At 41.5% G+C, this 25,181-nt stretch overlaps 1 protein-coding gene across 1 annotated transcript in view; it reads right to left on the reverse strand.

The window, feature by feature from the left end:
• Window positions 1-25,181, reverse strand: part of KCNH8 (potassium voltage-gated channel subfamily H member 8) — a 364,361-nt gene that overhangs the window by 168,833 nt on the left and 170,347 nt on the right. Inside the window, exon 4 of the mRNA XM_024197376.1 lies at window positions 9,219-9,346. Within this exon, the coding sequence (XP_024053144.1) occupies window positions 9,219-9,346 (128 nt within the window). The remainder of the gene's footprint in view (window positions 1-9,218; window positions 9,347-25,181) is intronic.

Consider the following 25,181-nt stretch of genomic DNA (forward strand, 5'->3'; position numbering starts at 1 on the left):
GGCTTTTTGGGATTTCCCCCTGGACGGGGATTTGAGTCCCAAAAAGCTGGACATGTCCGGGAAAATCCGGACGTATGGTAACCCTACCCAAGCCGCTGCCCGTGCTACCTCAGGCAACACTGATATTTTTAGCACACTAGCTTAAGCAGAGCTAGTGTGCATAGGTCAACCTGAGCTGGGAATCACACCGCCCAGCTGTAGCAGACATACTCTACAAGGCAAAGAGCTCTATTTTAATGAAGCACATTCCCCAAACAAGGCAGAAATACATCTTGCGAAAATGATCATATTCTTTATTTTCCCCCCTCTATATTAACAGGAAATGTTTTTACAAAATTCTTCTTTCCCTAATGGACATGTTGATGTGGCTAGGTGGTGCTGATGACTGTGAATGTTAAACCCCATCAATCCACAAGATGTAGGAATTCATAAAGAATAGGGTTGGCCAGGAACTGACTATTTCCTTTTCTGCTGGGTAAATTCCATTAAATACCATAGAGTTCCTTTTAAAGGACTCTCCTTTTCTGCAGGACAGGTAGACTTTAAGGCTCCCATACTGACTCTTCCTATGAGCTTATCCCAGGGTTCCCTCTACGCTTTTACCTCTTAAGCAGTCTATTTCATTTTATCTTAATATAAACTATTTGCCTGCTATATGAACGTTAACATTATTTATAATTACTTTAGGACCAGATCTTGCCTCACACATATATTTAACATGACCCAATAGACATTAGAGAATACATATGGTGCACTGGGTAGTCTTGTTCCCCAGAGGAACAACTTGTTTGAATCCTTATCATTTGCAGGGGTCCCTGCAAATACAAAGTTCAGATTCAAATACATTTCCCAATTCCCTCATTTTCAGTCTCTTCATCTTTCAATTTAAAAAAAAAAAAAAGTCTCCTCCTGCTGAACAGCAGCATCTAGTTCATGAACATTTTCATAATATTATTCACTAACAGAAGGACTTGCCGAGTGTCATTCTGATCCTGGCTAGTGCTGCTATCACCAGGCCTGCAGTACAGATAATGAAAAGCGTCACAAAATACAGTGTAGAAATTGGCGTGCATTCAGCAAGCCAAGGTTGCTTCTGATTCTGAAGTTATTCAATATGAACATAACAGATGGATAACAATTGTGCGACTGCAGGTAAAATCAAACTAGCTTTGTCTGACACAACCTTTATCATTGCAAGTTGCTCTGAGAACGCTGATATTCCTGTCTTTTCCATCCTCAGCCTGTTCATTCTTCAAGATCAAGGGCTGGATTTCCACGGTTGCACTAATCTGAGCTTTTGCCTTGTTCTTGTTTTCAACAGCTTCATCCTGTTTTCCTATGTTCCACTAAGTCCAGACTGCTGTCAGTTAATTTTTAATCAGACAGTTTAAAATCTTTGTATTAGTTCTAGTTCTCCTTTGAGAAGTATCTTCTCTTCCAGCTCCTTTTGTTTTATGTTTACTGATGCTAACTTAGAATTCACCATTTCTCCATGACCTTTCTCCCACATCTCTTCTGCAGTGGCAAACACTAGTTGTCTCTCTTTGCTACAATTACTCAAATTACTTCTGAGATCTTGCTAGGTTAGCTTTGTACTCTGCAATAGTAATCCATTTTTGCAGCTGCTGAACCTGTAGGGTTTTTTTTCCACTCGCCAAATATAATTTAAGTCCAGAAGGGACCTTCAGATCATCCAGTCTGACCTTGGGTATATCACAGGCCACCAACACCGCCCAGCCACCCACACGCCACACCCACCAATCTGAATTAGACAAATGTATTACTGCCTGCAGGAGACTAAACTATTATGTGTCACAGGCAGAAAAGAGGAGGGACTGAAGTGCACTGATGCCCAAAGGCCCTAGTAGTGTTAGGAAATTGATTGAGATATACCCATAAGAACTGCGCCCATCATTGCAGAGGAAGGCAAACAAACCAACTAAAAAAACAAGGTCACTGCCAGTCTGACCTAGGAGGAAATTACCTTCTTGAGCACGTGAGCAAGAACCAGACAATTAAGCACCTGAGAAAGAGAATGCTTGGCCTCACCTCAGAGTACTGCTCCCCTCCCCCATGCCCAGTGTCCGATCTCCAACAGCAGTCATTCTTGATGCTTCAGAGGAAGGATCACAGCAAGGGTGCTGGAACCTTTGTAGGAGTGGGGGCAGCAAGGCCAAAGTTCCCCCTCCCTCTCCACAGTTGGCTGCTCCAGCGGTGAGCCAGCTTCCCTTTCTTCTGGCACCACAGAAGCCCGTGGTGGGTGAAAGGTGCAATTGCAGTGCCTCCCCAAAAAGATCTGCAGGATATATAAATTCTGTGCTTATGTTTCTTTTGTTAATGTGTGTGTGTGTGTGTGTGTGTGTGTGTGTGTGTAGTGGGGCCTGGCACAGCTGCTTCCACTGGCCTGGAATACTTGACCTCTGCAATTCTTTTTGGATTATTTTGCACTAGCACCATCCCAGGGGAATTTCCAGGGAAGTCTCGTAAACATTCCTAATTGTGCCTGAGAGACAGCATGATCCTTAAGATAGTGCGCTAGCCCACAAGTCAGGAGACTTGGTTTCTCTTCCCACTGACCAGCTGTATGACCCTTGGATCAGTCCCTACATTTCCCTTCCCACCTTTTGTCTGATTTGTTTATTTAGATTATAAACTCTTCATGGCAGGGACTATCTTTTACACGTATGTACAGCACCTAGTGTATTGGGATCCCAATCTCAATTTGGCCTTTAGGTGCTAGCAAAATACAAATTATAATAATACCAAAAAAAATATGTTTTCTTCTAGCTGTATCTTCATGTTTTCTTTCTTGGACTTGCACTATTGTTCAAAGTTCTCCCTCAAAGAATATTCCAGTGAATATTCTTTACAGGCTGATACTCCACATCATCCTTGGATTGCAGTTGTCTCTTCATTAGACTCCTCTAGGTCGTCTTATACTCATGACAGAGTTTCATAAACCTGAAAAAGAGTTGTTCTTTCTCCTAAGTATACTGCTCTAAAAATCTTTCTTCTGTTGTGTTTTTTTCCACAGCTATTGGTGGTTTCTTGTTTGTCCTTGTCATAGGCCTCGGTGAATTTAATTATATTGCAGTACAGCTGTTGAAATTATTTTCCCTAAGCAGGAAGAATCTTGAGCTTGACAAGAACTAAGTTTGTTCCTCTGCTTTAAGTTCTTGATTATAAGAGCTATAGTTCTTATCTTCATCTTTTCACAAATCTTAGTTCACTGTTTAAGTTCCTGATTTTCTTTTCCCTCCTAGGAACAGACAAAGCAATAGGAAAGACAAGGAACAATGCAACATGTCTAATGTGATCAGCAGTGCTGATCTTAGAGCTACCATTGTAATATTGCTATGAACACTAAAGTTACTGTAGCTTGGGAAAAAAAATCAGTTTTGACAAGTCAGGTTCTAGGACAATTCTAGTTGTGAATATAGTCAATTAAGTCCTTCTATTGATACACAAATGTGCTTTCTCATTCAGGGCTAGGATGTGCCTTTAAAGCACAGCCCTGAGTGTGGGATAGTGCAGACCACAATATCTCCCCCAAGCTCTGCAGTACACAGAAGGTAGTCTGCACTGCAATTAAACACCCATGGCTGGCCCAAGTCAGCTGACTTGGACTTGTGGGGCCCAGGCTATGGGGCTGTAAAATTTGCAATGTAGATATTCGGGCCCAAGCTCTAGGATCCTGTGAGGGTCCTAGAGTCTGGGCTCCAGCCTGAGCCCAAACATCTACACTGCAATTTTACAGCTCCATAGCTCAGTGTAATGATCCTCTGTAATTAAAATGGTACTATAATATATTTATTTTCAGTGAGTAAAAAATAATGTGGGAGGAATGGAAGCACTGCCTGTGCCTAAAACCAACCTTAATACTAACCTATTGATCAGATGGACAGTGTCCAAAAATGGCTAATATAGCATAAATCCTAAGGCATTTGACATTCTGCTACTTCTCAAATAGGTTATCCATATGCGCTGGAATTTTCCATTTAGCTAAATACACTTCTGATGTTTTCACTGCAGCCTCTTGATTTCTTAAATTGATTGGTTACTTGGCTAGTTGGCAGGACCCTTCCATGTGTATAAAAAAACTAAACCAAACTAACGATGCTCTAGACTGTAGAGGCTTAACAATTGGTGCCTTTTCCTTCTTTTCTACCATCAACTATAAGTATGTAGGCCATACTTTCAGCATGGTGGACTGAAAAAGACTTGCAAGTCATGGTGGATAATCAGCTGAACGGGAGCGCCCAGTGCGATGCCGTGGCCTAAATGACTATTGTGATCCTGGGATGTATAAACAAGGGAATATCAAGTAGAAGCAGGCAAGCTATATATCTTTGTATCTGGCACTGGTGCAACTGCTATTGGAACACCGTGACCAGTGCTGGTGCACACAATTCAAGAAGGATATTGATAAATTGGAGCAGGATTCAGAGAAGAACCACAGCAATGATTAAAAGATTCAAAACATATCTCAGAGTGAAAGACTCAAGGAACTTGATTAGCAAAGAGAAGGGTAAAGGGTGATTTGTCGATAAATACCTACATGGGGAACAAAAAAATTATAATAGAAAGCTCTTCAATGTAGCAAAGGTATAACCTGATGCAATGGCTAGAAGCTGAAGCTAGACAAATTCAGACTAGAAATAAGGCAAACCTTGTTTAATAGTGAGAGTAATTAACCACTATAACAATATATCAAGGCTTGTGGCAGATTCTCCATCACTGGACATTTAAAAACCAAGATGAGATGTTTTTCTAAAATATATGTTCTATTTCAAACAGAAAATTAATTCAGGGAAGTTCTGTGGCCTTACACAAGAAGTCTTAACAGATGGTCACAGTTATCCCTTCTGGTTTTATAACCTATAAATCTACACCTTGGGTACATTCTTTTAGATACCTATTCTAAGTGTGAAAAAGATGCTGGATTAAGCACCCATTGTATATACAGAGTATTACAATTGACTTTGGTTATTTTAACATTTTTTTGTTCATGTTAAAAATCAACCTTAGCGTGCAGACTGAAAGCTTTGATGAGAATATTTTGGCTCTGTGGCCAAATATTAAACTAGAGATCATCAATATACAGCTATTTTAGGACTTCAGTCAAGTGAACTATATCTTTCTCTTTCTAGAGACTAAGTCCGATGAAAAAGTATTTTTTCCTCCACATCCAAAGCCATATTTTTCATTTAATGTCACCTTACTTTCATATCAAGAACTTTTAGTTGCTGCAAAATAAAAGCTGATAAAATTCAAAATCTGTTTCTAAATTTTGTTTAGAAATTAACTTTAGTTTTGTTTTGTACGGTTTTCAAATTGAATGTTATGTTACATACACAAAGATATATTAAAAGCACATTATGGTTGTAGTCAAGCTCCCAAAAGTGAGCAAGTGCCAGACTTAAGCTCACCTGTGCAACTTTAATTGTGTGTATTCAATACGATAAATTTTTAATTAAATGGTCACATACTATTTTTTCCACAGGACTCCTGCCACATTCAGTGCACGGTGCTCACTTAATTAGCTGCTATTCAATATTTTTTTCCGCCCTATTATTGAATGTATGGTCCCAGGCCTTTATTTATTATTTGCACACTATTTGTACCCTGCTCTGAAAAAAGAATTATTAATTTCCTCATGGGCCTATCTATGTCAATCATCACTAATAAATGAGTGCTTCACAAACATTACTTTATTTTCATAATGCTCCGTAAAGGTGAGGGGATGGTATAATCCCCATTTTATAGATGGGGAACTAAGGCAGACGAATTAAGGTCAAAAGTATCCATTAATTCATAGGTGCTGGTAGTAGTGGTGCTGGGGGTGCTGCCGCACCCGCTGGCTTGAAGTGGTTTCCATCATATACAGAGTTTACAGTTTGGTTCAGTGGCTGTCAGCAGTCCACTATACAAATTATTCCAGTACCCCTGTATTAATTTGGCATACCCAATCTGAGCTACCTTGGACCTGAGTTTTCAGAGTATATAGCATTATATAGCACTAATATATTCAAAGCAGTTCCCATTGACTTCAGTTGCAGTTGTGAGTGCTCAGCATTTCTGCAAATCTGACCCCAAGGTCTCAAGTCAGGCATGCAGAAAACGAAGAACACAATTGGGGACCACCTGTGAGAGGTGAATTAAGGTAAAACAGCCAACTTAATTCTGACATTTCCTAATTTTAGTGCTTGACTTTGTAACCTTAATATTCTTTTAACATATTTTAGGGTATGCAATTTTCTGCATGTTTAAAAAAGTGAAAAAAGTAAAATTCCAACATGTGGAATCATATTGACACTCATGAATCAGCAGGGTTGAAACCTTTACATCTGCCACACAGACCAAGGTCATTTGAGCTAACAGAGTAACTGATAGCAGTAGGAGGTTGTCATCTTAGATGTGAACCAGAACTCGAGGGCGACAACTGACGAGACACTTTGCCAGTGGGCTTCATAGATACTTGCTGACAGCAGAGGAATGGTGAGATTCGTGAATCTTGGGTTCCAACCCAGGCTCTAGATGGACGGAGATGCTCTTGTGGGCACAGACTCTTCTGCCTGTTCTCCTCAAGCTTGACTCTTTGTGCCCCATTCCCTCCTACTTGACTGTCTCTCAATCATGTCTTATTTCCCACCCTGCCTCCTCAGTCCTGTCCTACTGTCCTCATCTAGCCGGTCCCAGTGTCCAATCCTCAGGCTTCTCAGCCTGGTGCCAGTCAGTCGTAATCTCCACCTCTGGCTGCTCTGTCCCAGGCTGCATCCTCCACTCCCAGTCTACTTGTCCAGTCATTACCAGTTTCCCCCAGCTCCTATCCCCGGTCTCCTTGTTAGCAAGTCCAAGTTCCACCCATCCTTGCCTGATCTGTCTATATCCATCTCCCCTGGCTCCCAGTCCCAGTCTCCACCCCTGGATTCCTCATCCATTCTCACTGTTTCCTTTACCAACTCCTTGCTCCAGTCTCTTCACCCAGCCAGTTCCAATTCTCCCCCCAAAGACCTTCCTCAGTCTCACCCAATACCTTATCTCCCTAGACTCCACTCATTTCCAGGCCAAGTCTCCTTGCCAAGCCAGTCCACTCTCCCCTGCACCCCCACTCTCAGTCCCAATTTCCCTCCCCGCCACCACCAGCTTTCAGTCCCATTCTCCCTGATAGGCTCATTGTCCCAATCTACTCCTTTCTCCAGGTCTGACTCCTATCACCACTACACATAAATTAGCGGGGCTTGTCTTTGGGGTCTGCTTCCAGCCCGTGGCTTGATCAGAGGCATTACTTTAATCAGACTACTTCCCAGTGTTGGAAGATTCAGTATTTGAGGGTGGGCACTAAAGAATATGTAAGTCCTCCTTTGAAGTGGCAATGTTTTCGCAGTGGTCACTGACCAAATCATTAAGGGTTAGGTTGTGCCATTTAAGCACAGACCTTTGTTTAGGGTTGTGAGGAGCTGCATTGCCCCAGTAGAGCACCATAATAACTGTGCCTCTGAGTATGCCTCTCAGAATTTGTTCATACACCAGGAAGCCTTTTTAAAAGGTGAGGCATACTCCCCCTTCTATGGCCAAACAGAGTTGCTATCTAGCAAGTTTGGGTGGGTGTGTGTGATGGCTCTATTAACTTTTTACCTTTTCCTGTGCCCTTTGCGGTGCGCCAAAGGGAGTTGTTAAAGGAGCAGTCTCTGAGTTTCCATGAGTGCAAGGACAGCACTTCTGTCCAGCTTTTATGTAAGTTCCTTATTCCCCTCCCACAATACTGTGCAATCGCCACACTTAGCAATCCACCTATTTCCTGGATGTCAGTGATATGATTACGGTCAGTGATGTGTCATGGCCCCTCAGGTTTAAGGAATTCTGAGAAATATCATGGCTCAGCACATAAATTAAGTAATTAGTCTTGTTTCTGTTTCTCTTAGGATCATGTACATTGGATTCCTTTGCAAAGGTTTAATTGGCAGTCAGTCTTATTCACTGGGCTCAGGAGGCAGAGGCAGCACCCACGAGTCCTGCTTAATGGCAGCAGAGACTAAATGTGCTGATATGGCATCATGGAGTGTTGTGGGACAAGCATAACTAGTACTATTGCATTAAGATTCCAAGAAAGACTATTCTCTAGAAGATTCTGAATACTCACCTGTGTGGAGGTGGGGGAACAAAGGAGTCCCCCATATGGGGTTAAAGTTCAAAAGGTATTGGAGACGTGGGTCCAAAGCCTCAGCTGGAGTAAATAAGCATCAGTGTCAATGGTGTGATGCTGGTCTACTGCAGCTGAGGATTTGGCTCTTGAAGTTCTGAGTACCACTTTGGCAAATGGCTGTCATAGTGTAGCATATAGACATGCTTTGGGATTAATTGATAGGAAGGAGATTATGGACATATAGGGCATCATGGTAACAGTTATAAATTTTAACCAGTAAATAAAATAGCTATTAAAAAAGAGTGTAAGGGCTTTCCCCAGAACTTAGTTATTTTATTTTGTGCCTTCTGGGAAGGGGAGTCAGGAATATAATGATAGAAGGCTGATGCTGAACAAAACTGACAATGTTAAAAAAAATACAACATCCACAGAGTATTTTATTAACTTACTTGTCAGTTATTGTTACTTAGAGATAAGCACCAGGATTTTCTTAATACAGAGAGAGTTTTACTGCAATTAAAGTACAAGCACATCAGGTTATGTACTGCACCAAGTTTGATACATTCAAATCAAATGTTATTCTCAGAGAAATCGCCTTCTCAATTTCTTGTAGCATGTAGGTTTTTATTACTTTAATCTATTCATGGATCTTCTAGCAAAAGATACTAAAAGCAATTATATAGGGAAAACTGGAAGCTAAAATTAAGTTTTGAGAAATTTCATAAGGCCTTTTCCTTTGATAAAAATAATGTGACTAAACACATTGTCTGGGTTCATAAACTGCAAATGAAATACCACAGCCAAAGCTATCTACCTGCTGCTCTGCACTGCACTGGCATATACTTTAATCTTCTTGCTATGACAACACTGTGATTAGGGATTTCTCTTATGTATGTGCTGACCTTTTTCAGTGTATTCGTTAAAAGAAACAACTGTGCAAATATGTATGTCAAAGAAAATGAAAAATAATTAGTAAAGCTAGTGAGCGCATCTGCTGCTCTTTCAGCAGCAAGGGAACATATGTGCCAAAAAAAGGAGGGAAAATGAAATGAAACATATGCGTTACACCTACATTATTAATTTTTAATTTGTTCTTTTCTCTTCTTTGCAGGTGTCCGGAGATATGATAAAGGACAGCTCTACTCCGCCTCCGAGCTGAATCAAAATGCGAACCTGCTCTTCCTCTTCCTTTGCATTTTTCTATAGAATAAAAGTGAAAGCCCATTAAACAACAGCTGGTGTCACTTTAACCTGTGAGAGCTGAACTACTGACATTTTAGAGTTTGATACAAATAAGAATACATGTAAGTGTTGTATACCTCAAAATACCCCTATTTCAGAAGAAAGGAAAGCAAAAATCACTTTCCTATAAAAAGGCAAATGCCTTTGCTCAAATGAAAAACAATTCATTATAACTCATGGCTTCAGACAGGAAAATACAGCGTTTTTCTCCCTTTTCGTTTTCAGAAAATAAATTGCGACTGATCACTGACCAAAGGCAACAGTGTCTGGGATTAATCACCATGTCCTCAAAATTCCATCAACTACTTTTTGTTTAAAAAAAGAAAAAATGTTGGAAATGTAAATTTAGAAATCCCCCTGTTGAGGTGTAATAAAAAAAAATGAAAAAAAAAACAAACCTAACAGATTTCCACAATGACAATATATGCTTGTCCAATTCTCGTTTCCATGTCTTTAGAATTGTAATTTTCCTGTCACATAGTCATCACTTGATGCATTCTTTAATGACATAAAATCCATTAAGGACAAGGATCCTCCCCCCTTCAGATATCTGCAACTGTCAATTATACAAGCAAATTCAGGTCTCACATATAATGTAGCAAGGTAAGAGTATATCCACTGAAATCAGTGGAATTACCTTGGATTACTGCTGGAGTAAAGGAGAGCAGAGTTTGGCCCATATTCTACAGAAAGTCAAGAAGAACAGTATCACCACAATTGAGAATAGGAATTGTGGGAGTATAGGACGAATCTGTTTGTCAAGCAAGTCTAATTAAAATCAATGTGGAATGTACAGGTGAAGAATTACAATTAGCACAGCCAGAAATTTGTAGCCAAAAGCTGCACATCTTGAAGCGTGCCCAGGAGAAGTCAGGAAGCCTTGATATCTACAGAACTAATGTGAAGCATAATATGCAGAACGAGACCATTAATGAGGCAATGTGGAGGGAGCCAACCTCCCCATCCTCTAACTGAAGAATATTACATTTAACTCATTCAACAGAGCCAAACAAAAAGGAGCGTATTTATACTTCAGTTAAAAAAACCCAGAAAGCTTCGGCACCCACTGAATAGCCAGGTAATTATATATCTGTACCCCATATCCATCCTTGCCCTTTTGCCTTTGTGGCATGTTCACATATCAGTTATGGCCACCATTTAGACTCCAAACCATGGATTATTAAGCAGATATGAGCAAAGTTACATATGAGTAATGTAACTGAGTAAAATATTTGCAGGATCAGGTCACTGGATTATAAACTGTTCAATTGCATTACCCTGACTTTTAAGGGAGATGAGCAGCTGCACAGACATCAATGGGAGCTCCTGGTAGTCAGCACCTCTGAAAGTCAGACCATATGTATTTCCTAATGTGGACCTAAGATACACATGGCCACAGATGGTAGCAAACCTTTGTTTTCAGAGTTCAAATCCCATTCTGGTCACAGTTTGGTACTATCATCATTCCTTAGTGAACACTTTTCCACATAAAATAATCCACTACATAATTTAGCCCAAATGGCAGTCTCTTCTCAGCAAAGCCAAGGTTATAACCAGGGCTGGCTCCAGGTTTTTTGCCGCCCCAAGCAAAAGTGCTGCCGCCTTGAAAAGTACCGCCCCTTGGGACGCTGGTGCCTAGAGCCGGCCCTGGTTATAACAGTGAGATGTGTTGCAAGGCAAGACTGATGCATATGAATTTTTGAACACACCAACAGCACCACTAACCTCGGTGTTCATCTTCACATGTAGTTCTTTTTCCTTGTCATCACTAAGGCTTTGTCTACACTAACACTTCTATCGATAAAACTTCTGTCAGTCAGGGGTGTGAAAAAACACACCCTTGACCAACATAAATTTCACCAACAAAAGCCACTCGTTGGGGGTGGTTTAATTATACTGATAGTAGAGCTCTCTCCCATCGGCACAGAGCAGCTTCACAGGAGACCTTACAGTGGCGCAGTTGCAGCGGTACAGCTGTGCTGCTGTAAGGTCTGTAGTGGAGACATAGCCAAAGGCTCCGATTCAGCAAAATATATAAGCACATTTAATTTTAAGCATTCGTTTAAGTCTGTTTTACTTCAATTGGCTTAACACTCAGCATGGGATTAAGTGCTTTGCTAAATGGGGATGAATTTTAACATGTGTCTCAGTACTTTGCTGAATCAGGGCCCAACTGCTGCTCTAGTATGAGAGCACTTGTGGTTTCTGTGGAATTTTTTCAAAACTTATTTTCGGTTTGTTCTATTCTTTTTCTTTCCAGAATCTTCATCCCTCTCCCATTCTAGCATCTCTTTCAGTGCTTCATTATCAGAGTCAGGCTCTATAGCTTGATATGGCAGTTAGAATTACAAAGTTTGCATATTTGTGTAGCTTTCCCACAGCACTTGACTCCAGTTGGAGCCTGATGATTCCATTATTTGTTAGAGATTGTATCACTAGGAGTACTAGCAACAGAAGTCCCAGTGATCACTAGAAGGAGGAAAAAGGAATGTAGAACACATTTGAGAAAACTACTACAGAAATGAGACAGAAAATTCCCATCCTAGAGTAGAAGTTAGTGATGACAATGAAAAGGAGCTGCTTGTGAAAAAGAAGAGAAGTTAATGAGGCTGTTGGCCCATTTAAACCATCACTTGTAACATATATACTGGATGAGGGAAGTTTCTGAATTCTCCTTTTTTTCCTGAACTTGTATATGCAACCACTGAAGGAGTCAATCCTGATTTCCTTCTCAGCTTCCTTATTCACTGATTGTGTTTTTGAAATCTGTGTATATTTTTTTATGAAGTATTGCAACTTCTGATCATTCCCTATTGTACCAGGTCTGCAAATCACTCCTTAGAACAAAGGAATTCTACTGTGACGGATTAACAGTCCAAAAAAAGCTCTATTTTGGGCAGGGCCGGCTCTGGCTTTTTTGCCGCCCAAGGCAAAAAAGCCTCCGGGGCGAGGGCGGCGAGCCCTGGCGGGGGCTCCGCTCTCCCCCCGGCCGCCGGGGGCAGGGCGCCGGAGGGGGAGGGCGGCCAGAGCCCTGGGAGGAGGGCGGCGAGCCCCAGCGGGGGCTCGGCTCTCCCCCCGGCGGCCAGAGCGCAGGGCAGCGAGCCCCAGCAGGGGCTCGCCGCTCTCCCCCTGGTGGCCGGGGGGAGGGCGTGGGGGGGAGGGCGGCCAGAGCGCCGGGGGGAGGGCGGCGAGCCCGGCTGTGGCCCCGCTCTCCCCGGCGGCCGGAGCGCCGCGCCGCCCCCCTCCAGGTGCCGCCCCAAGCACCAGCTTGGGTGCTTGGTGCCTGGAGCCGGCCCTGATTTTGGGGCTGAAAATCTGTTCAGACGCCCAGTTCCTGTGTGATAAAAAACCTAAAAAAATAGCACTTAGAAAGGATGTTTTCCAGTTTAGTTTTCACTCCACCTCTTCACCTGTGATAGAAGCAACCATTCATTTTTCATCTCTTCCTGCTGCCCTCTTTTATACATGGTCATCTACAGAATCACATGTATTAAGAATAGAAATTATGTCACAAGAAACATATGATTTGGTAAGAATGGTAAATCTTAATATTAGACCCATGGCACTGCCTGCTAATAAACCTCCAAATATAAAGTAAAGGCATGATCCTGCATCCTGTTTGCCAAAGTTGATAGTGGAAAAAGTGTATGCAGGATCAAGCCTCAAATGTCTTCCACATTTGTTACTCCCATTGAAAGTCAATGGCTGTTGGGTACCTAAGTTCCTTTTTGTACCTTTGAAAAGCTCCCCCTTATTCATAAATCAGAAGACAGATTCATTGGCATGCTCCAGTGGCTTTGTGCTGCTCTAGCAATGTAAAAGAATCGCAAACTCAGCTTATATGGCTGACTGAGCCATACATTGCATCATCAGAGTAGGACAAAGCAGCCAGTGCATAGCAGTGGATATGGTACAGAACACTTTATTTGTTTATAATATTCTTATTCCTTAAATGAAGTGTGATTCTTAAAAATCTGAAATATAAAATAAAATGTTTATTCATGAAGTGGGAGATAAAAGTTATACCACTGATTCAATATTGACCTTAGGTGGTGGTTACAGCCATAAATTTTTATTTGTTGACTGCAACTCCAAATTAAGCATGACTTAGAGTGTCTCAGTCTCTGGTATTTTTCCACAGGATTAGGTCAGACATTAAGTGTTTTCAGTGTCTCTTTATAACCAGGGCCGGCTCTGGCTTTTTCGCCGCCCCAGGCGAGCCCCGGGGGGAGGGCAGCGAGCCCCGGCGGGGGCTCGGCTCTCCCCCCCCCGGCGGCCAGAGCCCCGGGGGCAGGGCGGCCGGAGCCCTGGGGGGAGGGCGGCGAGCCCCGGCTGGGGCTCGGCTCTCCCCCCCCCGCGGCCAGAGCGCCGCGCCGCCGCCCCCCTCCAGGTGCCGCCCCAAGCACCAGCTTGGGTGCTTGGTGCCTGGAGCCGGCCCTGTTTATAACACTGCTTTTATTTCCTCTGCTAATTAAACATTATCCACCAACTGGATGTGTTACTCAAAAATCCCTTAAGTTTCCCTAACTAGAACCTCCTCTTCTGACTAGGATCCCCCAGTGTCCCTTGCCCTTGCATGGTCTAGTCATGGATAATTATTAGATAAGCTGTTGTGCATGCATGTGTGTGTGTGCGCATGTGTGAGAAGATTAATACCCAGCCTTTGTATAGTATTTTTCATTTACATTACCCAGAAAAATCCTGGAGATTTATTTTTGACATAAATAATCACATGAGCAGGATTTCAATATATAGTAGTAGTCTAGACAGATTCAGCAACCAAATAAATTCATAAGAGGCTGCTTTAGAGACCAAAAGAACCACCCTTATTTATGTAGAACAGGGTTCTGTAAGAACATCTCTAATATTTAATTGAAAGTTTGTTTAAACAAAAGGCTGGGTGGACTACTAAAAGGAACAAACAGAGGACCCAATTCAGTGTGTGCATACACGTGTGTGCCTGAAGCCCTAACAAGTGCCAGAGAAATCTAAAATCATAGGTAAATAAAAATAATCTTAAAAATAACCATACTTGCCTATATCAAGTATACACCTCTACCTCGATATAACACGACCCGATATAACATGAATTTGGATATAACGCTGTAAAGCAGTGCTCCGTGGGGGCGGGGCTGTGCACTCCGGTGGATCAAAGCAAGTTCGATATAACACGGTTTCACCTATAATGCGGTAAGATTTTTTGGCTCCCAAGGACAGCGTTATATCGAGGTAGAGGTGTATTTCAATGATTATTCAATAATTTTTTATTTAGGTCACACACTGTCACATTGAGGTAGCAGTCACAAAGTCAGAAACCAGAAAAACAGCAAGTGCATACAACTATCCCTTTTAATCACTAGGAAAATGATTTATTTCAAAACTTAGAAGTGACAGTGGGAGCAGAGGGAGAAGATACATAAAATATTTTTAGGGTCTAATCCTACAAACACTTAAATGATTAGATAAGTTACTCTTGGGAGTAACCCCACTGTCTTCAGCAGAATCACTTATGTGGGTAAACTTACTCAAGTGCGTAAGTGCCTACAGCGCAGGGCCCATAAAAAGAAGTTATGCAACTCCTTTTATTCAATGGGCCACTTTATCATAAGTAGGGCCCTATCAAATTCATGGTCCATTTTGGTCAATTTCAGGGTCATAGGATATTAAAAATCATAAATTTCATGATTCCAGCTATTTAAATCTGAAATTTCACGGTGTTGTAATTATAGGGGTCCTGACCCAAAAATGGGGTGGGGGTGTCACAAGTTTATTGTAGGGGGGGTTGTGGTACTGCTACACTTACTTCTGCGCTGCTGCTGGCAGCAGCACTGCTGTCAGAGCCAGGAAGCTGGAGAGTGGCAGTTGCTGGCCAGGAGCCCAGCTCTGAAGGCAGAGCTACCACCAGCAGCAGCACAGAAGTAAGGATGGCATGGTATGGTATTGTCACCCTTACTTCTGCGCTGCTGCCTGCAGAGCTGGGCCCTCAGTCAGCAGCTGTTATCTCCGGCCACCCAGCTGTGAAGGCAACAGCGCAGAACTAAGGGTGGCATGGTATGGGTATTGCCATCTTTACTTCTGTGCTGCTGCTGGCGGGATGCCGCCTTCAGAGCTGGGTGCCTGGTTAACAGCCGCTGCTGTCCGGCTGCTTGGCTCTGAAGGCAGCGCAGTAGTAAAGGTGGCAATAACGCAACACCCTTAAAATAACCTTGTGATCCCCCTGTAATTCCCTTTTGGGTCAGAACGCCCAATTTGAGAAACACTGGTCTCCTCTGTCAAATCTGTATAGTATAGGGTTAAAGCACCCCAAAGTCCGGGTTTCACCGGGGGGACCAGATTTCACGGTCTGGGACACATTTTTCATGGCCAAGAATTTAGTATGGCCCTAATCAGAAGGAAAGATCTTATGGACTCTACCACAATGGGCAACACCTCAGTCCTCCATTGCTTGGGTTTCAAAGTGTCTAATTCGGCAGACCACAAGGAAGAGCTCTGAAGACAAGTGATGGGCTACAACTTGACAATTATTGGCTTACAATGGATATTCAACCGGCAAAGCACATTTGCTGGCAAACCCCTGTTTTAAACTATTGTATATTAATGGCCAAGTCTGGTATGAATGACACAGGACTATTTTTTTTCAGCCCTTGTGAGCGAGAGCAAGCAGGGAGAAGGAATAACTAGGCTTTTGTCCTTTGGCACCCATCCCTATGGCCAGGCACAGCTGCAGCATAGGACTGCTGCCTCCTAGTGCCCCATGTAGTGCAAACCAGTTTAAAAAGCCATATCACCAGTAGAACAGGTTAGCAGCAGGGAAGAGACATGTTTTATCCTCCAAAAGTGTGGCAGTATGTGCACACTCCCTCAGGCTCTGGGGAGCTCCTGGGTTGGTGCAGCTCTGACATGGGCCTATGTCTTAAAACCATGATGTAAACATCTTAAATGAATCAAACTATACCACAGAATCTCAATGGACATAAATTCTGTGCTTGAACAATAAGAGTACAGCAGTAGGAATATACTATCGACCACCTGACCAGGATGGTGACAGTGATGGCGAAACATTCAGGGAGATTAGAGAGGCTACAAAGGCAGAAAATGCAATAATAATGGGGGATTTCAACTTTCCTCATATTGACTGCAAATATGTGGCCTCAGGGTGGGATGCAGAGATAAAATTTCTAGACACCACCAAGACTGCTTCTTGGAGCAGCTTGTCTTGGACTCCACAAGGTGAGAAGCAATTCTTGACTCAGTTCTTACTGGAGCACAGGACTTGGCCCAAGAGGTGAATATAGCTGAATTGCTCGGCAATAGCAACCATAATATAATTAAATTTAACATCCTTGCAGGAGGAAAAGACAAAAACTTAAAAAGGGGGAACTACACAAAAATAAGGAAGCTAAACAGATTAAAAGGAATAGTCACAAGAGTGAAAAGTTTGCAAATTGCATGGAAACTTATAAAAAACACAATAGAGGCTCAAACTAAATGTATACCCCAAATAATGCATGCAAAAGAACCAAAAAATAAAAATAAAAAATGCCACCCTGGTTAAACAGCAGAGTAAAAGAGGCAGTTAGAGACAAAAAGACATCCTTTCAAATAAAATAATAAAAAAGGTACATCAGAAGCAGGGAGCCTGCCAGTCATTGGGGCCACTGTATGATCAAGGTGCTAATGGAACACTAAAGGAAGATAAGGCCATTGTGGAGAAGCTAAATGGATTATTTGTATCGGTCTTCACTGCAGAGGATAAGAGGGAGATCCCCATACTTGAGCCATTATTTTTAGGTGACATATCTGAAGCATTGTCCCAGATAGAGGTGTCAATAGAGGAGGTTTGGAACAAATTGATAAACTAAATAAGAAGTCATCAAGACTAGATGGTATTCACCCAAGAGTTCTGAAGGAACTCACATATGAAATTGCAGAATAATTGACTGTAGTACGTAACCCATCTCTTAAAACAGTCTCTGTGCCAGATGACTGCAGGCAGCTAATGTAACACCTATTTTTAAAAAAGGCTCCAAAGGAAATCTTGGCAATTACAGGCCAGTAAGCCTAACTTAAGTACCAGCCAAACTGGTTAAAACTATACTAAAAACAGAATTATCAGACTCTCAGATGAACATGATTTGTTGGGACAAAGTCAACATGGCTTTTGTAAGGGAATAGATTCCAATCTATTAGAGTTCTTTAAGGGAGTCAACAAACATGTGGACAAGGATGATCCACTTGACAGGGTACTTGGACTTTCAGAAAGCTTTTGACAAGGTCCCACAGAAAAGTCTTTTAAGCAAAGTAAGCAGGGATAAGAGGGAAACTCCTCATGGATCAGTAACTGGTTAAAACATAGGAAACAAAGGATAGGAATAAATTATCAGTTTTCACAAAGGAGAGAGGTAAATGAAAGGGTCTCCCAGGGAAATGTACTGGGACCACTGCTGTTCAACATATTCATAAATGATCTGGAAAAAGGGGTGAACAGTGAGGTGGCAAAATTTGCAGATGATACAAAATTACTCAGAATAGTTAAGTCCAAAGCAGATTGCAAAGAATTGCAAAGGAATCTCACAAAATTGGGTGACTGGGCAAGAAAATGGCAATGAAGTTCAATGTTGATAAATACAAAAGTAGTGCACAATGCAAAACATAATCCCAACTACACATATAAAATGACGGGCCAGAACTTGTGCTCCACTAAATTAGCTGTTCCCACTCAAGGAAGAGATCATGGGGTCATTATAGATAGTTCTCTGAAAACATGTGCTCAAAATGAACATGGCAATCAAAAAACAAACAAACACAAAACAACAACAACAACAAAACCAACTAACAGAATGTTAGGAACCATTAGGAAAGGGATAAGACAAAAAATATCATAATGCCACTATATAAAGGTACTCCCACACCTTGAATACTATATGCACTTGCTTCATCTCAAAAACGATATAATTAGAATTAGAAAAGGTGCAGAGAAGGGCAACAAAATGATTAAGGGTATGGAACAGCTTCCATATGAGGAGAGATTAAAAAGACTGGGGCTGTTCATTTTAGAAAAGAGAGGACTATGGGGGGGAATATGATAGGGGTCTATAAAATCATGAATGCTGCAGAAAAAGTGAATAGGGAAATGTTATTTACATCTTCACATAAACCAAGAACTAGGGGTCAAGGCAGAAGGTTTAAAACAAGCAAAAGGAAGTACTTCTTCATACAAAGCACTGTCTACCTGTGGAACTCATTGCCATGGAATGTCATGAAGGTCAAAAATAGGAAAGTGTTCAAAAATAATTAGGTAAGTTCATGGAGAATAGGTCCATCACAAGCTATTAGCCAAGATGGTCTGGGTCCCAGCCTCATGCTCCGGATGTCCCTAAACTTCAATTGCCAGAGCTGGGACTGGATGATAGGGGATGGATCATATGAAATTGCCCTGTTCTGTTCATTCTCTTTGAAGCATCTGGCACTGGCCACCAGCAGAATAGAGGATATTGAGCTAGATGGACAATTGGTCTGACCCAGTATGGCCATTCTTATATTGTTATGATGGGGTCAAAAATTATGTTCTTCTTTAAAAGATAACCTATTTAGTTCTCACTGGTGGCAGTGTGGGGGAATATGTGGAGCTACACGCCGCTGTGAAAGGCAGGCTGCGTCCACACTCACTGCTGTGTGTAGTTATCCATGGCAGTGAAAGCCTCAATGTATAGTAGCAGATTCCGTCAGCTCTCCAATGCCAGAGCCTTTCTCTGCTGCTTTCTGACTGCCAGAGCCTTTCCCTATGATAGGGAAGCAGGGAGGACAGCAGGAAACTACACTGCTAAAAATTGCAGTGTAGACCTGGAAGACACTGATTGGGCATGGAAAGAGTCATGTAGGGTCTATACCCTAAGGTTCAGGCATATAGGGCACTCTACTCTCTTAAGCAGTACCTCACTGTCTACAATGTTATTTATACCCATGCCAGTGGGGCGTGCAGTGTCTGTACTCTACTCGCCGCCGTAAGTGTAGACCTACTCTTAGAGATACCATAGAGCAAGAACCAAATGAGTTAATTGGAATACTTCCTTTAACTCCCCTTTGTAAGTTCACTTATGAATCACAATACAATGGGGCATTGTGATTTTGCTTGCCTGCACCACTGATGCCTAATGGAGAGAGAAACAGACAGGAGAAAAAACATGATTTTAAAATAGTAATAGTGCCTGCTTTCCTCACTATATGTACTTTAAAGCAATTTTTCCTGATAGAAGCCTGTTCAAGTTTTGCATGAATAATGCATGCAATCATTAATGAATTAGGACCTGGGAGTAAGGAGCATTTGTCTTACAGTTTTCATGTTCACCACTTTATGAATTTCTGTTCTTTTACTATTCTCTTGGGGCATCAGATAGCTTAATAGGTTAGTTTAACTGAGGTTCTTTTTATTTAAAAAAAAATCTATACAGGAAAGTTAGTCATTAGCCAAAATAGAAGGCAATTTTCAAGTAGTCAAATAATAGCTAAGCAAAGACTGTCTAAAGGACAAATTCTGCCTCTGGATGCATGAGTAAGGTTCCCAATAAAGTAAATGAGAGCTGGGTGGGTCAAACTGGGCCCTTTGTTCCATAGTTGAGGAGGACCCCATAGTGTGGAACTCGTGTAGTTCTTCTGCTCAAGGGGTGCCTGGATGTGTGGACTGTGTGTGGCATCTTCTATTATGTGATAGGGCACATGTGTGGATGTGTGGACTGTGTGTGGCATCTTCTATTATGTCCCGCAAGCACCTCAATGCTAACCCAAAGAGGGTGGGAAGGAATAGGGAATAAACACACCAATGGCGGGGTGGGTACAGGACCTATAGGGTTCCACGTCTGTATAGATCCTTCCATCACCACCAAAAAACAGTGAGAGGGACATCAAGTGGCCCACATAGGCTCTCTAGTGCTTTATGGCTGAGATGAGAAGGAGAACAATTCCCCGCAACTGCACCTGTGCATTTGTCTAGTGCCTGCCCCCGTTATTCAGGCCAAATGCCGTGATGTAGAGGTTAGCCTGTCAAATGCCAGCTATATGGTAATTCATAAAAAATTCTTCATGAGCTACCCAAATTGAAGATGTATATTCCCTTTCCCTACCTGGGTCAATTTATTTATCAAAAGTCCTCTCCCAACTTTTCATCTGGATTGTTGTTTCTTAACATCCTTTTCAATCAAAATTGTATATATCTTAGAAATTTAACTTTTTGTCCCAGCTTCGTCCTGGGTCAACTGCTCAAAGATGGTTAAAATTCTAGATAGAGCCACTTTGCATCCCGATTTCACAATAAAATGTTTGACTTGTAAATACTGAAACTATAGAATCTTTATATAATTTATATATATATTTATATAATATAATCGTATTACGTATCTCTTGGTATGATTTTACATCAGGACCCAAGAACAGCTGTCCAAATTGAGTAATTTAAGCCCTTACTCAGAACCAATAATCACTTTGATATTTCCTAAGGATAAATTTCCAGTTATTATTGAACGTGTTTAAGAGAGAGGGCCTTGGCAACAGGAATTTAAAAAAAAATTGTCCAAAGCTGTTAACCCTTTCATCCAGACCACCTTATTTATTTATTTAGGTGACCTAACTTTCTTTTTATCCCATCACTAGCAATAGCTATATCTGGGCTTCACTCTTGTTCGAGTTTTACCCAGTGTGTGAATAGTCTATTGATAACCCAATTGAGCACATCTTTTAATTGTGATGCATAATAAGATAAATTAAGGAAAGCTAGCCCACCCCATTTTTTAGGTTTATACAGAACTTTTAAACTCACCCTTTGTCTTTTATGTTACCATATGAATGTTAATAGCACATCCTGCCATGTTTTTAATGTCATGTCAGGGACAGCAACAGGGATGCATTGGAACAAAAACAACAACTTTGGGAGGACATTCATCTTTACTGAGGCCAAGAAGTTTTCTCAGAGTTCTATTATTTTAATCCACATTGGAGTGTAATCTGCCTGTACAATTATTTTTACACTTTTCCACAGAATTTATTCCTACATATTTTAAAGATTATTTTGCACATTTAAATGTATGTAGCTGACAACAGTTTGCTTTGACCCTTTCAGGAATATTAATGCCAATATTTTGAAGTCTGATACCTGCCCAAATTTCAAAATCAATTGTTCTAGAAGTTTTAATGAGGCTTCTGGATCCTGCAAGTATTACAAGACATTGTCAGCATAGAAAGCTATTTTGTGTTCTAATCCAGAAGGCATTTCGAAGCCTTTTACCAAGGGGTTGTTTCTCACATGTATTGCAAATAACTCCATTGCCAAAGCAAATAGGAGGACTAACAGGCAACTGTACTACTCTTAGACAAATAAAAAGGAGGGGATTGATGACCATTAACCAAAGCGGACACTTGAGGATGAGTCAATAGGGCTAATATGCCCCTATAAAACTGTTTTCTAAAACCTAACCAAATTCTGTCTGAGGTACTCCCACTCAAAGCAGTCGGAGGCTCTCTCAGTATCCAAAGCAAGCAGTATAAAGGAAGAATTGTTAGAATTAGCATTATAGACTACATTCAGAGTTCTACTAATCTTGTCAGATAGATGCCTACCAGCAACAAATCCAGATTTGTCAGGGTGAACATATTTGGGCAAGACGACTCTCAATCTGTCTGCTAGCACCTTAGCATAAATTTTAGCATCCACATTAAATAAATAGGTCTCTAGGACGTGCAACTGGTAAGATCTTTTCCTTCTTTAGGAATGACCACAATTTTTGCCTCTTTCCATGAATCTGGAATCTCATACCCCAAAATATACCATTAAAAATCAGTTAAAATAGGAACAAACACTTGCATTAGAGCTCTATAATACTTTCCAGAAAACCCATTTGGACCTGGAGCTTTATTGGATTTTAAATTATAACTTCAACTTCCTCTGAAGAAACTGGCCTATCAAGAGCTGCCACATCATCCTCTGAGAACTGAGGTAATTTCACACTTCTCAAATATCTATTTATAAGTTCAGGATTTAGATGGTTTCAAGCATACAAAATATTGAAAAAGTTAGCAAAAGTTTCAGAGATCTGTACGGAGCAACTTACTAAATCTCCCTTTTTATTTCTAATCAGAGGGATGGCTGATTTTCCTGTTTCTTTTTTAACTTTATGGCTAAAAGCCTATCAGGTTTATTGCCCTTTTCATACTATTTTTTACATTTATCTAAGTGTCTGCACATCTTACCTGTTTTTAAACAGGTTAATCTTCCCTCTCATATAATTTATTTTCTTATACACTTTTAGATCCTGTAGATCTAGGTTTACCTTTCCAAACACAAAGTTGTTTAACCAACTCTTTCCTTCAAGAGCTCTCATCTTTTTCATGTATGATGCTTTATTTATAAGGATATTCCTCATTACTACCTTTCCAGCATCTCAGAGAACACTTGCATGGATCCCTTTCTTCATTTTCTTCTATATATTTCTGAAAAAATTTCTTCCAGGTCTTGAATTCTAAAGGGGTCATACAACAAAGCTCTATTCAACTGCTGGGCCCTTTGTTTTTCCACTGAGTACCAATCTTTTATTCTGATATATGCAGGGGCATGATCAGACCAAGTTATAACGGAGATTATCTTTTTAGACCAAATTAGCCCTGGTCCTAGAAACAAAAATCACGTCAATCTGAAATAAGATCCGTAAATAGCAGAACAACATGTATAGTCCCTGACATCCAGATTCATCTCCCACCAGACATCAACCAGATCCTCATTTTTTAGGTGTTGCACCAAATTTACACTTCCTCCTCCTAAACGCCCTCTGTGTATATTGCATTGATTCAAAATGGGATTAAACATCTCATTAAAAATGACCCTAAGAATAATATTCCCTTCCCTAAAATCTCCTAAATCCCCAAAAAAACTGATAAAAAGAAGCTTCCCCTTGATTGGGAGCATATACACTAGCTATGGTGAAAAGTTTACCTTTCAAAAATATCCTTTAATTAAAATATATCTGCCCTCTGTATCTATGAATTTTGCTGAAACAATAAAAAGGAAGTGTTTAGCAAACAGTATTGCCACCCCTCTTCTATTAGATTGCCCTGGAGAGACATGGCAGCTGTGTCCAAGAAGCACCCTTTTTCAGTGAACAGAGCCTCCTTTTCCTTTTTGTTGGATTGTTCATCCCCTTAACACTACTAGTCATGACATTAATAAACTCACCCATGAGGACTAAGTCTGCTCTCCCCCAGTATATTACCCTTTGTTAAAAATAGTCATACAGCTTCTTCCCATCCCCGCCAGAAAGTTGTCAGGTCTCCGTTACATTTGCACCTCCTCTTTAAATAAGACATTTAAGATACAGCTCACATCACACACAGAGTAATTTTAAAACTCCCACATATGTTGCTTTTCCTTTCTTTAACACCTATATTGTTGTACCCTGATCTTGAGTCTCATTTACCATAGATTCTTAAATTCTGAGCCCTGACTTTTTAAAATTAACAGCCAATATTAAAACATATAACAATATTTAACATCTGTTTCTGTTCTCTTATCCCCTCACTCCCTGTACATTCCACCATTGTCACGTGTCCCTTCTAGCCTGGGCTCTCCTTACTTTCTTGATGAGCATGTTAGTTCTCTGCTGCAGGGGGATTTTCTTCTTTCTTTTTATATCTATATAATCACACTTTAAGAACCAAGCCTTGTCTAATCTCAAACTATCTATATAACATCCATCATTATGAGATTATACCATCTTTAAATTCATTTATTGTTAAAATTTTCCACCATAGGTGACCCTTTTCCAATTTTGTTCCTAACACCTACACCACAGGAGCGAACATTTTTGAAAAGGTAACATGCTTTTGGGGGGGGGGGAGGGGTAGGAAAGAGGCGGTAGGAGAGAATGGTTTAGATTTCCAGAAAGTGCAGATGGTGGTGCCTCCATGACAGGGAAAGAAAAGGGTTTTGCTTCACATTTGCCAGCGATACACACTTCATTAAACACACTTCACTGCATCATTCACCAGACCGTCCTGAGGGGTAAGTTGTCTGGGGACTTGAAAAAAAACAATGGGTACTGTAATGAGATTAGTGAACTAGTTAGACTCAACCTCTAGCTTGCAAGACATTTCAGCCAAATACAGTGACTTGTTGCAGCACAATGCTAGCTGGTTAAGTAGGGGGCATGTGTTAGAGAGGTTTTGTATGCTTCAAAAAGAAATGATAGAATTTCTTTCAAACCACAAGACCAGCAAGGCTTGCGAGTTCCTGGAATTTATGAATGATGTCTCCTCTATGTCATAGGCTGGGCGGATTTACCATTAAACACAGGGTACCGTGGCACTAGAGTGACCAGATGTCCCGATTTTATAGGGACAGTCCCGATTTTTGGGTCTCTCTTATATAGGCTCCTATTACCCCCACCCTCCACCCCGTCCCTATTTTTCACACTTGCTGTCTGGTCACTCTACCTGGCACGGGGCCCCCCAACAACAGGGGGCCCAGGGCTGGGCACTCAGGCAGCTCAGCACCGGCGCACCCCCCACCAGGTGGGACTGTGGGGGGGGGGGGCAGGGGAGCAGGGAGGGAGGTTCACCTGCAGCCTCAGGGGAGCAGGCGGGAGGTGCGGGTGGCGGGAGCGCCGTCCAGAGAGAAGTGGCGCTTTGAAGGGGAAACCATTGCTTCTCTCCGGCTGCTAGCTGCCTGCTGCTCCTTGCAGGGCTAGATTCAGAAAGGGGGCGAGGCTTTAGGGGCTGCAGCCCAGGGAGGGCCCCAGGCTAACCGGGGCCC

The sequence above is a fragment of the Terrapene carolina genome, unplaced genomic scaffold, assembly GCF_002925995.2.
Source record: "Terrapene carolina triunguis isolate 2854851 unplaced genomic scaffold, T_m_triunguis-2.0 Scaffold84, whole genome shotgun sequence".
NCBI classification, from domain to species: domain Eukaryota; kingdom Metazoa; phylum Chordata; order Testudines; family Emydidae; genus Terrapene; species Terrapene triunguis.